Raw genomic sequence first — 18,792 nt, forward strand, 5'->3', positions numbered from 1 at the left:
GAGGATTCAATGATAAATTTCCAAGAGGCTCATGGTGTTTGGGAGGATGATAAACAATCCTAACAGAGGGGCTGGCTGATGTGCTGCAGAAGTCATTTGTATTGAGAGACCACAAAGTAGGCAGTACCCAACAAACCAGGAGAATCACAGTAGTTTTAAGAAATGAACGTTTTAAGGGCTGCCTGAGAATGTGAAGATGTTTCCAGACAGAGCTACAGGAGAAAAGTGACCCAGGAGTGGCAGAGGAAGGGGCAGAGGTAGAGGGCAGGCCTCGCCCATGCAGCACTCAATGCCACGTGTAAAGGCTAGGATGGGCTTTTCCCTGTAGGCACTCCGGAGCCGTGAGGTGACCCCAGTGCTTTAGGAAGAGAACTCATTTGCTCAGTGGACCACATCAGAAGAAGAGAGACTAAAGCCCCAGAGACACTTAGAGTGTTGATAGTCCAGTAAGGAAGGACTGGCACCAATGCTGCAGCTTTAAAAATAAACAGGCACCTAGACTCTGAGGCAGCACTACCACAGAAAGACTGACAGGGTGAGGTCTGGACATCTCTACACCTGCACTTTATAAAACCTGCAGCACAGGCATTGAGTGAGTGAGGGTGGGCAGGACTGGTTCCCCACAGCAGAGCTGACAAACTGTAACTGGCCAGTGAGGGGCTCTCAGGGCAGAAGGGATGAGGACTGGTAGTCAGAATCTATCTTGCAAAAGAATAATTTTGGGAAGAGGAGGACCATGAAGAAAGAGCAGAGACAAATGAACCAGCAACTCTCTCCTGAAAGCACATCGTGGAGCACTGTGGTAAGTATAAAGAAGTGGTAGGAGCCCAGGGCCTCCAACAGCTGGTGCGATAGACAGAGGCAGACACAGTGAGGTGACCGAGGCTTGAGAACCTGGCAAAGGGCACAGCCACCAGGGTGTATATCAGGAGCTCAGGCAGGAGGACTGAGGGTGGGGATCCTAGTGGATGCCAAGCAGAAGAGGGATGGTGGGAGGGAGAGTCCAAGCATGGGCCCAGAGGTGGGTCTACAGATCTGGCCTCTCTGTCCTGCACGTGGCTCTGTACTGGATCCTCCAACCCCTCCCCTTGCTGAGGTGGTCCTTCTCTAGTCTGATGAGGACCTATTTGCTGCTGAGATGGGCAGCAGTTAGCTGACTTGTCACTAGAGCAAAGACACACTTCCCTGCCTGCTTATCTTGAGGAAGAGGAACCTTAGGAAGCAAGGAGAAAATTCAAAGGATCGCTTGCTCACATGCCTGCTCATCTCAGCTCAGGGCTGAGAGGGTAGAGATCAGGCTCTTACACCCTTTTGAGTCCCTAAGTCTTTCATTCAATGTTCTTGTAGAAGTTAAAAGCAGAAAAAAATGTGGACTGCAAAATGCAGCCAGATGTCAGAAAAATCTATGACAGAAATTTTAAGAATGAAGTTTGGTAGGCAACAGTCATATGGTATGCACAATGCCATTTAGAATATAGTTTTAAAATATATAGCTATAGAAATGAGAAACATCAATGACAGATCATGTAACCACACAAATATCTACATACATATACATACACATATATACATGAGAAAAAAAGACAAAAAGTATTAGTGGTTATCTAATATAGTAGGATTATAGGTACTTCTTATTTTCTTGACTATATTTCTTTCTTTTCTTTGTTGCTGAGGATTGAACCCAGGGACTTGTCCATGATGGGCAAGCACTTTACCACTGAGCCACACCCCCAGCCCTTGACTGTTTTTTTTAAAATTTTTATTATCATATTATTGTAGTACTGAGGGTACATTGTGACATTTGTGGAAATTCTTACAATGTAGCATAGTTGAATTCACCCTCTCCACCATTCTCCTCTATTGACTATGTTTCTTAAATGCTCTATTATGAATATGTGGTTTTTGCAATAAGGAAAAAAAAACTTATTAAAAACATGAGGAAAAATAACAATAAACTCAAGGAGTCATTCAAAGTAGGAACATGACCAACTTTTCTGAAGTTTGTAACCAAAGTACTGAACTTTTTTATTTCTGTTTCATCTTGAGCCATCCAAGGCTCCCCCGTCCACCCCCACAAAGTGAGGCATGTCCAAGGCCAGAAGGCTTCATTAAGGCAAGGCAGAGGAGAGTCTCACAGAGCCCAGACGGTCTTACTTTTCATTCTCTTTGTGTTTAGGTAACCCTGTGACCTTTTGTGGAGCCTGGAACCACAAAAACACAACTGAAAGTCACTCTTGCCATATATACAAAAGAGAAAATGCAAAGGGACATTTCCCAAAGGAGATGAAGCAAAGGAGCTGGATTTCTGAATGAAAACCCAGGTGCCTCTGCTCCCCTGTCCAGCCACCAGAATCTGCTGTAAATCTTGTGAGATCTGTAAAGGGCATTCAGAGCTCTCACCAGGTATTGTCATTATCACCTGTTGCTCCACCGTGATTAAAGTCATCATTAGCAGTTCAGCCTTCTTGAAAGTGTGCTTCTCCAGTGTGATTCCATTTGCACAGGCCTCCCAGAAGGCTCACTCCCATCCAGGCAACACCCCACCTGCCCAGCCCAAGACCATGGAGTCAGAGACACATGAATTTTCCAGTTTCAGATGAAGTTTCTTAAAGCTGTGTGTGCTTGCTGTCTCTGGTCACCTCTTACTTAATTCTTTACCAACTGTCCCCTCCACACCAGGTAGTTGCTCTCACAGGTCACTGCGCATCTCTCTGTGGCCAAATCCCAAGGTGGATTCCCAGCCTTAATCTTCACTGGGGTCTCCTTCTGAGAACCACTCCCTGCTCTGTCTGTGGGAAACTGGGCCTCTCCCTGGTTCTTGGCTACTGCTCACCCTGAACACTGGTGTTCCTCAGGGCTCCATCCCTGCCCATTCTGCATTCTTCCCTGGACAATCTCACCCCTACTTCCTCATTCTCCTCACTCTCAGTCACCCGCTGTAGCCTCTCAGCCAGGATAATCCAACCCAAACTCTGAACCCCATGCCTTGAAGCCTAAGCGCTCCTTCCACACTATTGCCATGGCCTTCACTAAGCCGGAGAATCTCCTGGCCCACCTGCCTCCAGTCTCTCCCATCTTTGTCCTTTCTTTTCACTATTTTCGAGAATAAACATTCTAAAATGAGAGTCTGATCACACAAGTCCTGGCCTAAAGTCTTCACTAGCTTCCTACAGACTATGAAGAGTCTGAGCTCCTGGGCACCACAACTCAGCCTCTGGACCCAATCTAGTGCTGTCTCCTTCCTGCTACAGTCCTGTCCTATGGACTGCCTGGGGTTTCCCAAAGGTACCACGCTCCCAAGCTTTCCTCTTCTGCCTCCAGAACCCCGTATTTGGCACCACCCTAAAGCCGTCCCCTCCAGCCTGTCAGGCACCTCCTTGCCTGTTGCAAAATCTACTGCAGCTCATCTCTTCTGCCTTCTTCCTGATGGCACCAGGCAACACTGAAGGCAAAACCCAGGAACCAGCTTTTGTGCTTCCACCATCTGAATATATATTATAACACATCATGTAATTACACACCACAGTCTCCTACAGGACTGTAAATTTCTGGGGGACAGAGACAATGTTTTTCAACTTGTAGTCCAGCAAATTGCCCAGGGCCTGGCAGGAAGCCTGCACTCAATAAATTCCAGTTGAATAGTAATGATATGGCAAATGTTTATTGAGTGTTTATGCCAGGCACAGTTCCAAATTCTTCGTGACAAAAAGCATTTTGTCAGTTAATTCTGACAATATACCATGATAGAGACTATCAGAGTTCACATTTCACAGATAGCATAACTACAGCAGACTAGTCAAATGACTTCTCATGACAACACGGCTAGTAACTGGCAGAATTGGGACCTGGACCCAGGCCATACAAGTCAAGAACCCAGGCCACTATTAGAAGACAAACATGTATTTGAATTATATTAAGTGACTTGGAAGATCTTTGGTTTATTGCCTTGAAATGATCAGATCACTCCACTGCCAATAATTATATTAATACTATGCAAATATTAACATTAAAACAGGCCTAGGATGAGAAAGCCTGTTTCCAAGGGTGTCTAGAATAATGTAACAACAGAAAGAAAACATCTTCTCAAATTTCTTGAGAAAAAGAGAAGATTTAAGTATAAAAAAAGAAATGTCAATGATCTCAAGGATTCAATACCACTGTCCATTTGTAGCAATGTGAAAAGGTGTTGACTTTATTTTAGTGGTCAGGGGCCAGGCCTGAGCACATCTGCTGGTCTGGGCAGAGATCTTTCCTTTAAGAGCTTGCCCAGGAACAAGGTGATCAGCCACAGGCCTATGCCACAAGACCAGTTGTATTCCCCATAGAAAGGTAGGTGACCCCCAAACTGATCACTTTGCCCTCTCTGGAGTAAGAAAGGTTTTTCTGTTGGTGTTTATAAGTTGGTTTAGTGGCAGGTGTGAGAAGCAGCCTGGCATACAGAGAATGTTGGCACCCTACTGAAAACAGACCCTGAGGCAAATTCCCTGACCAGGCCCAGGGAACATGCTAGTACTTCTCAGCGAGATGGGCCAGGTCCTTCTCTGGCTACACCCAACATCTGGCCTGCTGCAGGAAGGCCCACGTTGCTACTCCCATGAGTTTCCATAGCCCACATCATGTTGCCACACTACCCTTCTGAGGAAAGACCTGCCAACTGGCTTTGGGAACTGCACACTTATTAAACAAGGTTGCCAAAAGAGACACCCAAGGGAGCACCAACTCCACATCTGAAGTGGCCTCCAAATTCCCACTGATGACTTTTGGCAGTTGAAGCTAAAAGCAGTGGTCTACAGTGGTCTGTGGTCATGGAGGCTGGTTTATAGTGATATGCTCACAGGGTAAGACTTAAAAGGAGGCAGGGGCAGGCAGACAGATGAGCTCTCTTTTCCTTAACAATGTGCTTAAATGGAATGGATATTTATATTCCACCTTTTCTCAAATCTCATATTTGAAATCATTTATGAGATTAATAAATGATTAGGTCCAAGGAATGGAGAGGCAAAAATAAGCTGTTTAGAAGAGCTTATGAAATTGCTGATTGTGCAAGGCTTGGCTCTGAGCTTCCTGGCAGCTGGGACCATAAGTAGTGAGCTGAGTCTCTTAGCTTTAAGCATCTTCTGGGAAACAGATACTGTCCCAGATCTCACTTTTTAAGGATCCCTGACAGAGTTCACAGGATGCAGATTTAGAATGTATTTGGAACTGGAAAAGAAAAGATAGAGAAAATGGGAAGGAAGAAGGAGCGAGGGGCCCCAAGATAGAGTTCAACCTGTCTTTAAGAGGTAACTCCTCAGGGCCACTCTAGACCTCTAAATATGTACTGGGTTTATGGAACATAGAGAGTTCTTATGGGATGTTGCACAACCTCAGAGTGGGCAAGGGACAAGGACATCAAGAGATCAAACACCTGATTCCATACCACTCACACCCATGTGCCTTTAGGCCAGCCCAGTTGCCAAGTGAGGCCCCTTTGTCCTCCTGTCCTCTTCCCTCTGTTGACAGATCTGTCCCTGCCCCCTGTTTCTCAAGTGGCAGGATCTCCTCCAAAGAGCCCGCTTACACATTGGTGAGTCATTTCTCTCTTTCCTGATGTGTTCAAGCTGTGCAGACCCAACTACTGCTGCATTGGAATAAATGACTGCTAAATGATCCAGAAAGTTGGTGGTTACAACTGCTCTAATGTTACATTTGAAAAAAAATCCCAAAGCTGGAAGTGGTACAGAAACTGTGGTTGAGATTATAGGTGTGAGCCACCATGCCTGGCTAGAATTTTTTTTTTGTACTGGAGTTTGAACTCAGGGTTTCACACTTGCTAGGCAGGCACTTTACCCCATGAGTCATTCCACCAGCCTCCAGCTAGAATTCTTGCAATATAAAACATTATAATTCCATTAGGGAGCTCCTTAGAGCCTCCTTTCTAAAAACGTTCTCCTTGCTGCATTAATGAGGAGCTCCTAACGGATGTGAGATCTGGGTTCCCAACTCTGCTTCTGGGAAACCCAAGGTAGCCCCAGACTCCCACCTCTGCAGCTCTGTTGCTCTCTGTTTTACATACTGGGTTTTGCATAAGATACCATGTGCTAGAGGTGGGGAAACAGGTGTCAACATCCTGAGATGGGGCTCATCTGCAGGACATTGCTCTCAAGTGCTTCCCAAACATCTGGTAGATGCTTGCCAGATTCTTCATTTTTGGCCTAGTTTTCTTTGGGGCTAGAAGCTTATGTATGAGGAGCTTGGGCTATCGTCTGTGGCACTCACCCACTTGGGACTAGAAGCCTACTGTGCAACATAGCATGGTAAAATCATGTTCTTCTGCATTCAACTGTGAGGGCCAGCCTAAGGTGGTCCCTGGAAAGGGTACATGCTTCCACGTGGTATGAAAAAGAACAAAGGTGTGTGAGGGCAGCAGGATGACAGGGAAGAAGGTTCCTTTCCCACTGCCCAGCATTCAGCTTCCTGGTCTCACATGCCTCCTATAAAGCAATGACCTTTTACACTCCACTTCCTGCTCCTCCACCAGATCCAGACTCACAATCTGCCGCTCACTTGGCATGGCATCTCTGCCTATAATGTAGGGGCAGTTTGGCCACAGAAAAGCCTTGATTTTTCCTCTTAAATTGGCTCCCACTGAGACATGGAAGGCATGCTCTGTGATCAATCCCCATTTATCAGCTCTTTTCAATAGTACTCAGTGTGGCTGATCATGAGTGACACATGGGAGCTTTCAAGTGTCCCAGCCTGGATTAGTTGAATCTCTGCGGGTAGGGACCAGACATCAGTACTGTTTAAAAGCTCTCCAAGGGATTCTCTGGTGCAGCCAGGCTTGAGAACTAGTGGATTAAAATATGCACCAAACCAACAGCTTCTTTCTAGTTTCACTGTTACCACCTTGCTATGAGTTACTGCCATGCCTTATCTAGACATTACAATACCCTGAGTCCCCTGCTTCTGTTTGTTCCAGCTTGAACCTCCAGTGCAAGTTCAATGCCTGATCACTTAGAATAGAGACCAAGGGTCTCAGGAGGCCTCCAGGGCCCTGTACAACCCAGCCTCTGCAGCCCTTTCCACCTCTTCTAGCCCCTCTTGCCCCACTCATGTTTCAGTCACACTGGCTTTCGTTCCGATTCTTGAACATGCCATGCCGGCTCCTGTTTTTGGGCCTTGTACCTATACGCTCTACTCTGCCTGGAAAGATTTGACTGCAGGTCTTCATTTCCTGGGCTTGCAGCTTCATGTCACTCAGGTCATTCAAACAGCATCACCACGGAGAGGCCTTCTGGGGTTACCTTGATCTAAAGAAGCCTCCTTTAAGGTCACCACATCATCCCAGTCATATTGTTTTCCTATCTTTACAGCACTTACCACTTTCTGAAATCACATCATTCAGTCTCAATAGAATGTGAGCTTCAATTGGAGCCCGGCCCTCCAATAGAATGTGAGCTTCAAAAGGACCAGGAGTTTTGTCTATCTTGCTCTCAACTGTACCCACTGTTCAGGAAGGAACCTCTCATAGAGCAGGCACTTGATAAGCACAGCCATTAATTTCATTCCATCCATCAGTCCCTGCAGGGCTCCTCTGTACTACTACCACAACAATCCTTGTAACATGACAACTTGAACTTGTTGCTCTTTTTTTTTGGTGCAGGGGGAGATGGAGGGACAGTACTGAGGTTTGAACTTATTTTTCCAGATACAGTCTCTTGCTTTTTGCTTGGGCTGGCCTTAGATTGTGATCTTCATACCTATGCCTCCTGTGTAGCTAGGATTGTAAGTGTGTACTGCCATACCAGGCTTATTTTGTTGCAATGTGGTCTTTGTCCAACTGGCCTAGGCCTGCGATCCTCCTGATTTCTACCTTCCAAGTAGCTAGAATTACAGATGAGAGTCCTTGTACTAGTCACTCTTTTGTGACAATCCTCAGGGGCTCTAGATTACCCCTCATCACCCAACTCCTACCCTCCTTTTTTAGCATCCATCCACACTATCAACCCAAATCCATTTTCCTCCTCAAGTCCCACATTTCCCAACAACTCCTGGCTGCCTAGAGGAGCCACACTCCTGTATGCCTATGTCCTTGCACATTCTGCTCCCTCTGCCTGGAATGTCCCCTGTGTCCTATCCTACCACCCTCCATCTCCTCTGCCAAGAACTATCACTCTGGCGAGAACTAACTCAGGTATCACCTACTTCACAGTCACCTCTACCTAGATTGGCTAATATCCCCTCCCTTGTTTTTCCACCAAAAACCATTCTACCTTCTGCCATACCCTACATCACATGGGACTATCCTCACGTGCCTTCCCTAGACAAAGGGCACTTTGAGGAATGAACAGTGCTGGGGGCTCAGTAGGCACTAAACCATCAGATAAGCAAAATAATGTCATTTATTCCCATTTCCCCATAGCAAGGGCATCATAAAACTTTCTGAATCAATCCTTAACTTGTTTTCTATATGACCAAGCTGATACTGCTGGGAAAACTCTCTCATGCCCTTGTTTTTGGGGGGACTTTGAGTGCCTTTACATCACTTCCTTTAGGTGATGATGGCTCAGTGACCCATAAGCAGCCATCTCCCCAGGTACATTCATAGAGGAGGGCTGTCTGGACCAGTCACTGACATGTAACTAGCGAGGAAAGCTGCCTTCCCCCAGCACAGAGTAACAACCCACCACCTGAACCAACAGGAAATAGAGCTATTGGAGAAGGGAACTAGCTCAGGACCCCATCATCTTTATTGTGCTTTCCGGGGCTCACAGAAACAAAATTTGTGTGGTCAGAGCCTCTGCTGTTACCAGAGCTTTCTCTTTCCTAATTTAAACACATATACCCAGCACTGAAACAATTAAGCCACAGGAGGTCTTTATCAAATAATGCACTCTCTGGATTTTCCATACAAGATAATGAACAGGAAAGAGGGTTTAATTCTAGGGTGCAAAGATGTTTAACAGTCACTTGCATAAGTTGGTATATTTAGCTAAGTCCCTGAGCAGATTGTCACCACTTTACCCAGACATTCACCAACAGGCACTTGCTTGAAACTGGCTCACCCAGTTTTTCAGGAAAAGAGGGAGCAGGGGTTCTTGGATGTGGCTTTCATGTCAAGCTCACTAGCTCCAGTCCTATCTTCACCATCTTTCACCTTCAACCCCGAGCATGCTTTCTGCTCCAACCCTATGGTTATCTGGCTGCACCTTTCCAATCAGAGGCCAGGTTCCCCCCAGACCAAACTCCTCCCACAGGAGGCTCAACTAATGTATACGGCAATGTGCATACTGTACCATTCAGCCAAGACAGATAAACTGTAGTAGATGTGGCCCCTCTTCCCTGACAAGAGCCCCACAGAATTCTAACAAAGGGGGCCCACTGTTCTCCATATTCCCAAGGTCCCGGTGGGTAGGGGGGAGCATGCAGGCTGTGGCCATGCTGGGGCCAGATGAGGAGAGTGTGGGCTAGTCAAAACAAGCCCAGACATACTCACGGGGTCCGTCAGCATGGCCCGGCAGTGGGACGCCAAGGCCAAGAAGGCCAGCAGGTTGAACACAGTTCCGTTGATGACGCTGTACACGTAGTCTCGAGATGGAATCAGCATGACAAAGAGGACCACAAACTCCGCATAGAGGACCAGAAACCAGGTCACAATGGCACAGGCGATGCCACAGCCGTCACGGATAAACCACATGGTTCCCGCAGGACCAGGGTAGGGAGGTGGGACACACTTCTCCGGCTGAAGGTATTCTGGTTTCCGCTCAATGTCTCGGAAGTGGTGGGTGGGGATAAGCATCATAAATTATTCTGTCCATACTGGCATCTGAAAGAGGCAAAAACCCAGAAACTAGATGTTGTCTTAGCATTAGGAGACTGGACAAAATGACCTTTCCGACGTGAGCCACACATATTTATGTGCAAACCTCCAGTAGAAATGCTGCTTTTTTACTTAAGATGTGAGTGGTGTGTCCCCTTACACCGCAAGTCACTTTGCCTTCATGAAGCAAGATCTCCTTACTCCAAACCTTTACGAGACAGAAAATGAAGGAAAAGGGAGCCTCCAAAGGGCAATGCCTTGCCCAAAGTCAGCTGGAACAGAGCAGCTGGAGGTAAGACTAGAACCCAGTTCTCCTCAGATATTAGGGTATCTGCGGAGACAGTGCTTCAATGGATCAGTTCAAATTTTGACAGAAAAGTCAAGGGTGTGGGAGTTGGAGGGGCAGCAAATGCTGGGGAAAAGCTTTCTTTTACAGGTACCCACTGCCTCATGACAATGAAATCCCAGAGTGGAGCTGAAGCTAACTGGGGCTCATGGGGGGCTAGTCAGCTAGGACAAGACCTAGGCCACAACCACTGAGACATTCTACCTTGCTGTACTGCATTGGCAGCAATAAAGATAAACAGACAGTTATGAGTTGGAGGTGTAGCTCAAGAGGTACAGTGCTGCCTAGCAAGCATGAAGTCCCAAGTTCAAGCCCTGTAACAGCCAAAAGAAACCCCAAAAAACAGTGGCTAGGATGCAGAAAGTTCTTGAAACAGCCAAGTTTTTTTTTTTTAGCCAGTTGGCCAAATGTTTTATTTTCCAGGGCCAAGAGACTCTCAGAGTACTGCTCACCCTGCAGGGGATGAGGCAAAGTATGGAAAATGTTGGACACTGAGCTCTAATGTGTTTTTTACCAGCTGGCTGTAGAGCTTTGTGATTCCTCACTGTGAAAATACCTACATTCCATTGTCCTGGAATTCCATAGTGGGAAGGTCACCTTCTCCCACGATGGTTGGGGTAAGAGCTGATGGAGTTGTGGAAGTGTTTGTGATGAGTGACTGACATCAGAACACCTCACAGCTCACAGGCAGTGTGTGCATGCATGTTGTCTAGGAAAGACATCATTTCTTTAGAAAAAAGTGCTGAGCAGGCAGTCTTTCTTAACAGCTGCAACTCCAGTCTCTGGAGACAGTATGGAAATAACTAAGAAGCACTGACTTAAGTCTACCTGTCCTCAGAACATGCTCCAAGACACAGAAAGCAGATTCCCCTCCTCTACTTATCTTAACCTCTTTGGCTTCTTGCATCACCAACCAGGTTCTCCATTAGAAACTGTGGTGGCTCTAGTTTACCACCAGCTGCAAGTGCCATGGAAAAGCCACCTGTAGCACAGGCTATGGAGCAGAAAAGTGACAACTCAGTCACTCAAGTCACTACAAAGGAAATCACTCAAAATAGCACTGGTTATGTGTGCTTTCCTGAAGACTGAGCTCAGGAGGGCAAGAGGAGGCTTTCAATGGCTGGGTTGGCCTATCTTGACCATTATTATCTTCTTCCTCCAGTGCCTTCACCCCCTACAAAATCATCTGGATTGAATACAGAACAATCATGAAAGTTAAGGACAACTCCCAAAAGCTGAGGGGGCAGTACTGTAACAATTACTCAAAATGACAGACATTCTAGAGTCAAAAGTTGCACAGACAAACAATAAAAAATAAGACTGGCCCCATCCCCAAAGGTAGCTGAAAACCAATGAGTGAAAGCAGTTAAATGTGTACCATGTATTTGGAACTTGACTTAACAAACACAGAGTGACTATCACATGTTAGGTACACAGTGTCATGACAGACACAGAATACCTATCTCAGGTATAATAAAATAGTGGTTCCTGATTGTCCATCAACCAGAATTTTCTACCAGAACAACCTTGTGAACTCCAGAGGAGGGTGACAATCTAGTGTTGCCAGTGACAAGCTAAAGGCATTGAAAGGATATGGGACCACCTTCTGTAGCATCAAACAGGACAGTAGAACATAGACCGGGAATGTCTGGGACCCAACCTATACCTAGTAAATTCAAAAACCCTAAATTCCATTCAACCAAAACCAAGCCCAAACAAATTGCTATTCCACAATGATTCAAAAGCTGACAGAAGCTCAACATTCTGATGACCTCCAGATGCAGACATTTTTTCTGTCTTTCTGGCTACCATATAGATTTGTGTGTTCACTGTCTATGTCCCACAGTTCTATTAAGCTCAAAACCAGTAAAGTATTATTGGCTCACAAAGACCATTCAGTGACAGAAGACCCTGGCTGCTTTTGCACCATAACCTTCAAGATTATACTCTCTGTCTTTACAGAAAAGTTGGCAGGTCTCTAGTTTTGAGAAGCTTCTGCTCACTAAATAAGTAAAAGACCCATTATGATGCCTGCCTTCACTGCAGGGCAACTTAGGTGACAGTGATGGCCACCTCATCCTAGCCACAGCTGTGGCAGCATAGTCTCCTGTCACCTGAAGCCTGAGGGCCATCTTCCCCCAAGGTGTGTCCTCTATCAAACTGTACTTTATGATGTGTTTTTCATAAATGGATGATCACTAGAAATACATTTTAGAGTAATTCTCCTTTAAATCTTTCTAGTGATTAAATTATGCTCACAGTATATTCAGAGTAGTTGGCTACATTCTACCCTTCAACAACTGCTCATTCTTGGTTGTATATATAGCAATGACTTGACTATGTTAGAGTTATAGTTTATGTAAAGGTTTTGCCCTTCCATGTAAGTAAATTTCTCAGGTAACTGGGTGTGTTCTAAGCAGAAATACATCTAACTATTTGGATGGTTACAGTGGAAATCTTTAAAAATACGATCACATTTAAAAAGAGAGAAACAGAAAAGAAAGGAAGAAAGGTAGGTATCACTGCTGTTCCTGTGTTCAGTACAACTTCCACCCATTTCTTCCAGAATGATTTACAGGCGTTTCCAGAAACACCAATTATTAGGGTGTGCTAGGTAATGATGTCCTCAGGGGCTGCAGATATTCACTGGGTCTCAGCCTCATACCAACTGACCTGTTCAGGTCGTTGTAATTCTGGCATCTTTTCTGTGTGGTTCCTTCCCCACCACTGCTCCATTTCCCCACAGTGCTGGGGTTTGAACTCAGAGCTTTCAGCTTGATAGGCATGCCCTCCCACCATTTAAGGCATGCCCCAAACCCTCTCTTTTGTGTGGGTTTTGTCTTTCTTCTGTGTTACTGGCTACTGTCATTTCTGCGTCTATAGTTACAGTCCCCCCAGCATACTCTCTGTTTACTACGGCTAATTGAGGTAGAAAAGCTAATGAAAGGAAATCTTGTTAGACGTCTTTGTAAAGGAGGAGTACTCGTTTTAGGTATAGGGCCTTTCAGGGAACACTGGCTATGTTCTCCTCCCACACAGTTCTTTAGGGTTGGAAGCCCTGTCTTATTATTAGCCCAGTGCTGCCTGGCACATTGCACCATTTAGCATACCTGTTAAACAAGTACATGACCTTTGTGGTTCCAAGGCCACAAAGGATGGGGCCATATTGCCAGTGGTAAAGGGTATACTAGGTAGGAGTATGTAGTAGGTGAACTGATTCCTACTTAAGTAACCAGAATATGCCATCTTTGAACAATTTGGAATCAAAGAATGTACACGGGAGCTCTGTTTTCCCATCATCCTCATTGGTGAGTGACAGCCTGTTATGTGGGAAAACACCTAGCCAAAGGTACACCTGTCAGAGCCAGGAGCTAAGCTAAAGGGCATGTTCCAATTCACACTTCAGAGTTTCAAAATACTCCAACTGAAACCAAGCAAGGCATGTTGCTGTAAAAATGATACTTAATCCCCTGGCTTCCCAAAAGCAATGGAAGTAACTTTCCAATAGGACCTTTTCCTTAAATTGGCCAACTGAATATCTGAGAAATACAGGGGAAACTTACCTTGAAACTGCACACGTTCCTTCCAGCCTGCCACTACCAATAACAGCAAAGGCAAATACAGGCCCTTCTCCCTTTCTATTTTAAATTAGGGAAACTTCAATTCTTGGGGTTCAGTAACAGCTCTCTGCCAAGGACCTACCTCCCCACTGAGTCCTTGCTTCCAAGGAGCTGGGTAGAACTGGCTACTCAGGCCTCTGGGGGCAGACCTGTCAGGAGGCTGGTGGTACTGGATCACCAGCACCACACTCTGCCAGCCAGTTCATACCTTCAGAGAGACAGCCTTTTCCAGTCTCCGCTCTCCACCCCAGCATCCGATCCCCTTGTCCTGTTTGCTCTCTGAAGTCTTCTTTCTTCATTCAATCCGACTCAAAAAGATATTCAGGGAGCAACCATTAAAGGAAAGGAACTGTGCAGGGGGCCCACACAGGAGGGATGGTAATAATGTTTGTGTGTACTGCCTTACTTAGTCCCTGCCATTACCCTCCTCCAGCTCCCAGCCTGGTAAGACTATTAATCTCATTTTGGGTTTTTTTTTTGTACTAACTTACAAGTCCCATTTTGTTAGCTCTGTAGCCTGGTATCTGGCCTGAGTGTGTGAACAAATAATAGTTCTTGAGTGAATGGAGACATAAATCAGACAAACATACCACAGTAATAGGAACACATAGGTGAGCAATGAAAAACACAACAAAGGGGCAGACAGTACCAAAACAGCAGCCACAAAGCCAAAAACCCAGAAATGAGATAGACACTTTCATGGCAAAGACTTCTGAAGAAACTTAGACAGAGGCAAGAGGGGAGGGCAGGGCAGCCTGGCAGGGAATGTGGTGGTGCTGTGTGGGGTCAGGGTTGCATGCAGTCTGTGCATACATGCAGGATTTGTTGGGGGGAGGGGGAGTTAGAAATGAAGCTTTAAATTAGCTTCATCTCAACAAATAAAAGCTGAGAGTGGTGGTGGTGCTGCCTCTCATTCCAGCTACGCAGGAAGCATAAATAAGAGGATAAAGGTCCAGGCAAGCCAAGGCATACAAGCAAGACTCTATTCAAAAAATCCTAAAGCAAAAGGGGCTGAGGCATGGCCCAAGTGGTAGAGTGCCTGCCTATCAAGTGCAAGGCCCTGAGTTCAAACTCCAGTACCATAAAAAAAAAAAAAAATCTGAGGGATTCAACTTTCTGGATCCCTACAAGTAGGAACTATGTAGCTGAAACTCAGTTTTATCAACTCCTTAGCAGGTGTCCTGAACATCAGCAAGCTAGAGTGAAACTCCTAAATAGGAGGCTTTGGGCTTGAGTCAAACTTGTCTCAAGTTTAAGAAATCTAGTGTTATTCTGGAGTGCTACTGGGGGTTGGGGTCTGGTCTACTATTCCCTTGAACTTGCCCTAAACATTAACTTCCTGCCTAAACTAATTTTTACCAGAGTTAAGTAACTCCGTCTATCCTTAGACAGTCACTCAAAGTGTCATCTCAAATAGGGTAGCATCTTTTCTGATACTTCTATAATATCACTCTTTTAAAATTCACCTAATGAGTATAACATTAACCTTTGTGGTTTAAATTGTATTGTCTTAACAATATGGTGTTTGGCTCTTTTAGGATTTTTCACGTTTTATTTTATTTCTTAGAGTGATCAACTTGCAATATAAAATGCCAGGTGTCAGCGGCTCATGCCTGTAATCCTAGCTACTTGGGAGGCTGAGATAGGGAGGATTACAGTTTGAGGCCAGCCCAAGCAAATAGTTAAGAGAGAACCCCATCCATCTCCAAAATAACTAGAGCAAAATGAACTGGAGGCATGGCTCAAGTGGTAGAGTACCTACTTTGCAAGCATGAAGTCCCAAGTTCACAAGTGAGTCCTGCAACTTCAAAGATGAATAAACAGCCCATGTCTTAGAAACTTTAGAAATGAATCTGGCCAAGTAGAAAATTAATTTACCTGAGCTACAATTAATTTAAATTTGTATAAGGACCCCAAAGAATTATAAAATAAATGCCCATTTTTGATGAGTTTCAGAAAATCAAAGAATGAACCATGAATCACTATGTTTAAAATATTTCATAAGAAAACAGAATAAGCCACACTACATTTTCAAAAAGGTTAAGAGTATGGCATAAAGCCTGACACAGGAAAGGCACCTTATCTGCTGCATCACGCCCTGCTAGCCATGGGAGGTGTCCAGACAGGCAGAGTGGGCTAGCCTGTTTTTTTCATTTTGTTTTGTTTGAGGTACTGGAGTTTGAACTCACTAAGCAGTGAGCCATGACTCCAGTTCTGACCTGTTTTATAGGATCTTTACACACAGGTCAACACTGCTTTTCCTGCTAAAGGAGGGTCTGTCTCCCTCTAGGTTTCTTGTCTCTGGCATACTCAACCTTCAACAAAAAACTTAAAGAAAAAAAACGTAAAATATTGTACCTGCAAACCAAGCCTTATATATTAAAGTTCACTGAAGAAACCAGGAAGTAGTCAGTAAGCTAAGCTTTCCTTTTTCCCTCATAGCTGGCCACCTTCTTATGAAATCAATTAATGCATACACTTAGACTTCTAACAATAATGACTTTCATTTCAGAAAAGTTTGGGATTTGAACAGCTAAGGTAGGCTAACAGTTCTGTACTGACCACAACTATTTTACTACCATCTATTAAAGAAATAATACCCACATATAGTGTGACATAATACATATCACAAACATTTGAAATCAGTTGAAACTACTACTTGCTTGGGTAATATGTTCTAATTTCTCTTTTTATGGATATGACACTTGCTGCAATGATGAGAAAAATTGGTATAACTTTAAAACAAGATCACATATAAGATTACCAGGTTAAAGAAAAAAAACCCACTATATGAATTAGAATTTTTGAGCTGGACTGAACATTAAAGACCACCTAACAGTATTTAGTCTCCTTCACAGATGTGGAAGTCAGGGTCCCTTCAACATTCTGTCTAAAATAAGTTTTAGACAAGATGTGCACTACTGTCTGCAAGAAGAGTGCTAGGCACCAATAATCATGGGATGCTTAGTATGCTTGAAACTCACACAAAGTAGCTTGGTTTAATTTGTACAAAAACCCAGCCCAGCAGCTCACTTTATTCTCTACTGAACAGATGAAAGACAGGCTGGACACTTATGGCTCACGCCTGGAATCATAGCTACTTGGGAGAATCGAGGTTCGAGGCCAGTCCAGGCAAATAGTGAGCAAGACTCCAAAAATAACCAGAGCAAAATGGACTGACTGGAGATGTGAGTCAAGTGGTAGAGTACCTGCTTTGCAAGTGTGAAGCCCTGAGCTCAAACCCAGTCCCATCAAAAAATAAATAAATACATAAAAATTTAAAAATAAAAAAGAGTGGTTCCAAGGTTTTGAGTAATAGAGTCTGGCACATGGCTGCCTTCACTCCCCCTCTGAGAAGAATGACCAAACAGGAAACACCAGTTCTAATTCCTCTTCCCTCACAACATTTGAGAACCTGAGAAGCAGTCACTTCACCAACTTAGCTAGGTGTTAAAATGAGAGAGTGGATACCAGCTTTAATGTCTGTAACTCTTTCTTAAAAATTCAAGTACACTCTAAGCAGACTTTCCTTCCTATAGCCCCTGGAAGACCATAATACTCATTCTTAAAAAACAAAATAAGGCCAGGCATGGTGATGCACACCTGTCATTTCAACATTTGGGAGGCTGAGACAGAAGGATCACTAGTTAAGAGACCAGTGTGGGTTATACAGCAGGATCCTTCTCAACAAAAAAAAAAAAAAAAGAGAAGAAAAAAACACCATCCCCCCTACCCTAAACAACAAAAAAACCAAGAGAGCATTCCTTCTTCCAGGAGTCATTTTATTTCTGGCACTTGACACCTTAAGGGAGCAGGATCCCCCTTAGCAACACAGTCTTTTAAAAGGAGAATGACTTGTGAGGACTAGCTGGCTAGCTGGTCCCTTCTAAACCCTTCCCTAGCTTGTTTAAGAGAGGAGCCAATGGGTCCTCCATAAAACATTCAGAGAGGTGGCAAACTCATTCTCTGGGACTAACAGATGGTACCTACTGCAACCTGTCTGACTGGTTGCTATGTGGCCATCGCCCTGCTTAAACTCCTCCTTGTAGGGAGTCTGTAACCCTGGAGGAAAAGCTTAATAAAGACAACAGCAAGTTACTGGTCCTGCTACCCAAGAGTACTTATCAACGAATGTGATGCTCTCATAGTTTGCAAAATTCTTTATAATCAAGTGCACAAAGTCAATTAACACTGAACTGCCTTGGCCTCTGTCAGGGTAGGTTCCAAGACGGACATTCTGCTTGACTGCTGCCACAGGGCGGGGCACCTGTATACAGGGTGGCGCCAGGACTCCTTCCCAACTAACTGAAGGGCTAGACTTGCCAGGCACAGGGTTGCATATTAGTCACACCTCATCCCATCTAATCTTCACATCTCCTCCAGCAGTATTAACTCCTGCTTTCCCATTCTCCTTTTAGAAATGAGGAAAGCAAAGTGCAGAGATTGGTATAAGTTCATACCTTCAGGAACGGTGGACTTTACCTACTCACTACAGCTGCTGATTTTGTCTTATAACTAGGAAATATAAGGGGGAAGGAGGATTGCCATTTCCACCAAGACCTGGGTTACTTACAGTTTGCCATCTTGCCCATACATGCTTATGCAGAGACAGCTCTACTGCTATCGGTGGGCCCCATGCAGCTGCGTTCAGAGCCTCAGGCCTGAACAAAAGCATTCTGGACTCTAGGGTGTGGCCCTGGTTTAACACCAGCCAACATTTGGAAGACTGATCCTGCCCTAACTTAGGATGCAGGAGGGCCATGTCACCCAGTAATGGGGGTCCTCCAAAGACTGAATCCTTACAATATGCTTCTGCTGAGAACCACTTCCTGTGGGGTCAAGTGACAGGATGCTGCTTTCTATGAGAGAAAGCCCATCCATGCTAGGCAGCAAAGGTTCCCACCTGAGGGTGTTGAGAATGGCACTTGGCCCCACATTGTGTCATACACAATGTAGACATACAGCCACTGCAACATCATCCAGGCAAGAGCTTGACTTTTACAGGGACTAAATGCAAAAGCTTG

General features: G+C 44.9%; 1 protein-coding gene across 4 annotated transcripts in view; it reads right to left on the minus strand.

The window, feature by feature from the left end:
- Zdhhc3 (zDHHC palmitoyltransferase 3) overlaps nucleotides 1-18,792 on the minus strand; it is a 49,026-nt gene that overhangs the window by 23,690 nt on the left and 6,544 nt on the right. For all 4 annotated transcript variants that reach the window (XM_074059354.1, XM_074059356.1, XM_074059358.1 and 1 more), the window contains exon 2: nucleotides 9,479-9,808. In XM_074059354.1, the coding sequence (XP_073915455.1) occupies nucleotides 9,479-9,784 (306 nt within the window). In that variant the 5' untranslated portion in view covers nucleotides 9,785-9,808. The remainder of the gene's footprint in view (nucleotides 1-9,478; nucleotides 9,809-18,792) is intronic.

The sequence above is a fragment of the Castor canadensis genome, chromosome 17 (genome assembly GCF_047511655.1).
Source record: "Castor canadensis chromosome 17, mCasCan1.hap1v2, whole genome shotgun sequence".
NCBI classification, from domain to species: Eukaryota; Metazoa; Chordata; class Mammalia; order Rodentia; family Castoridae; genus Castor; species Castor canadensis.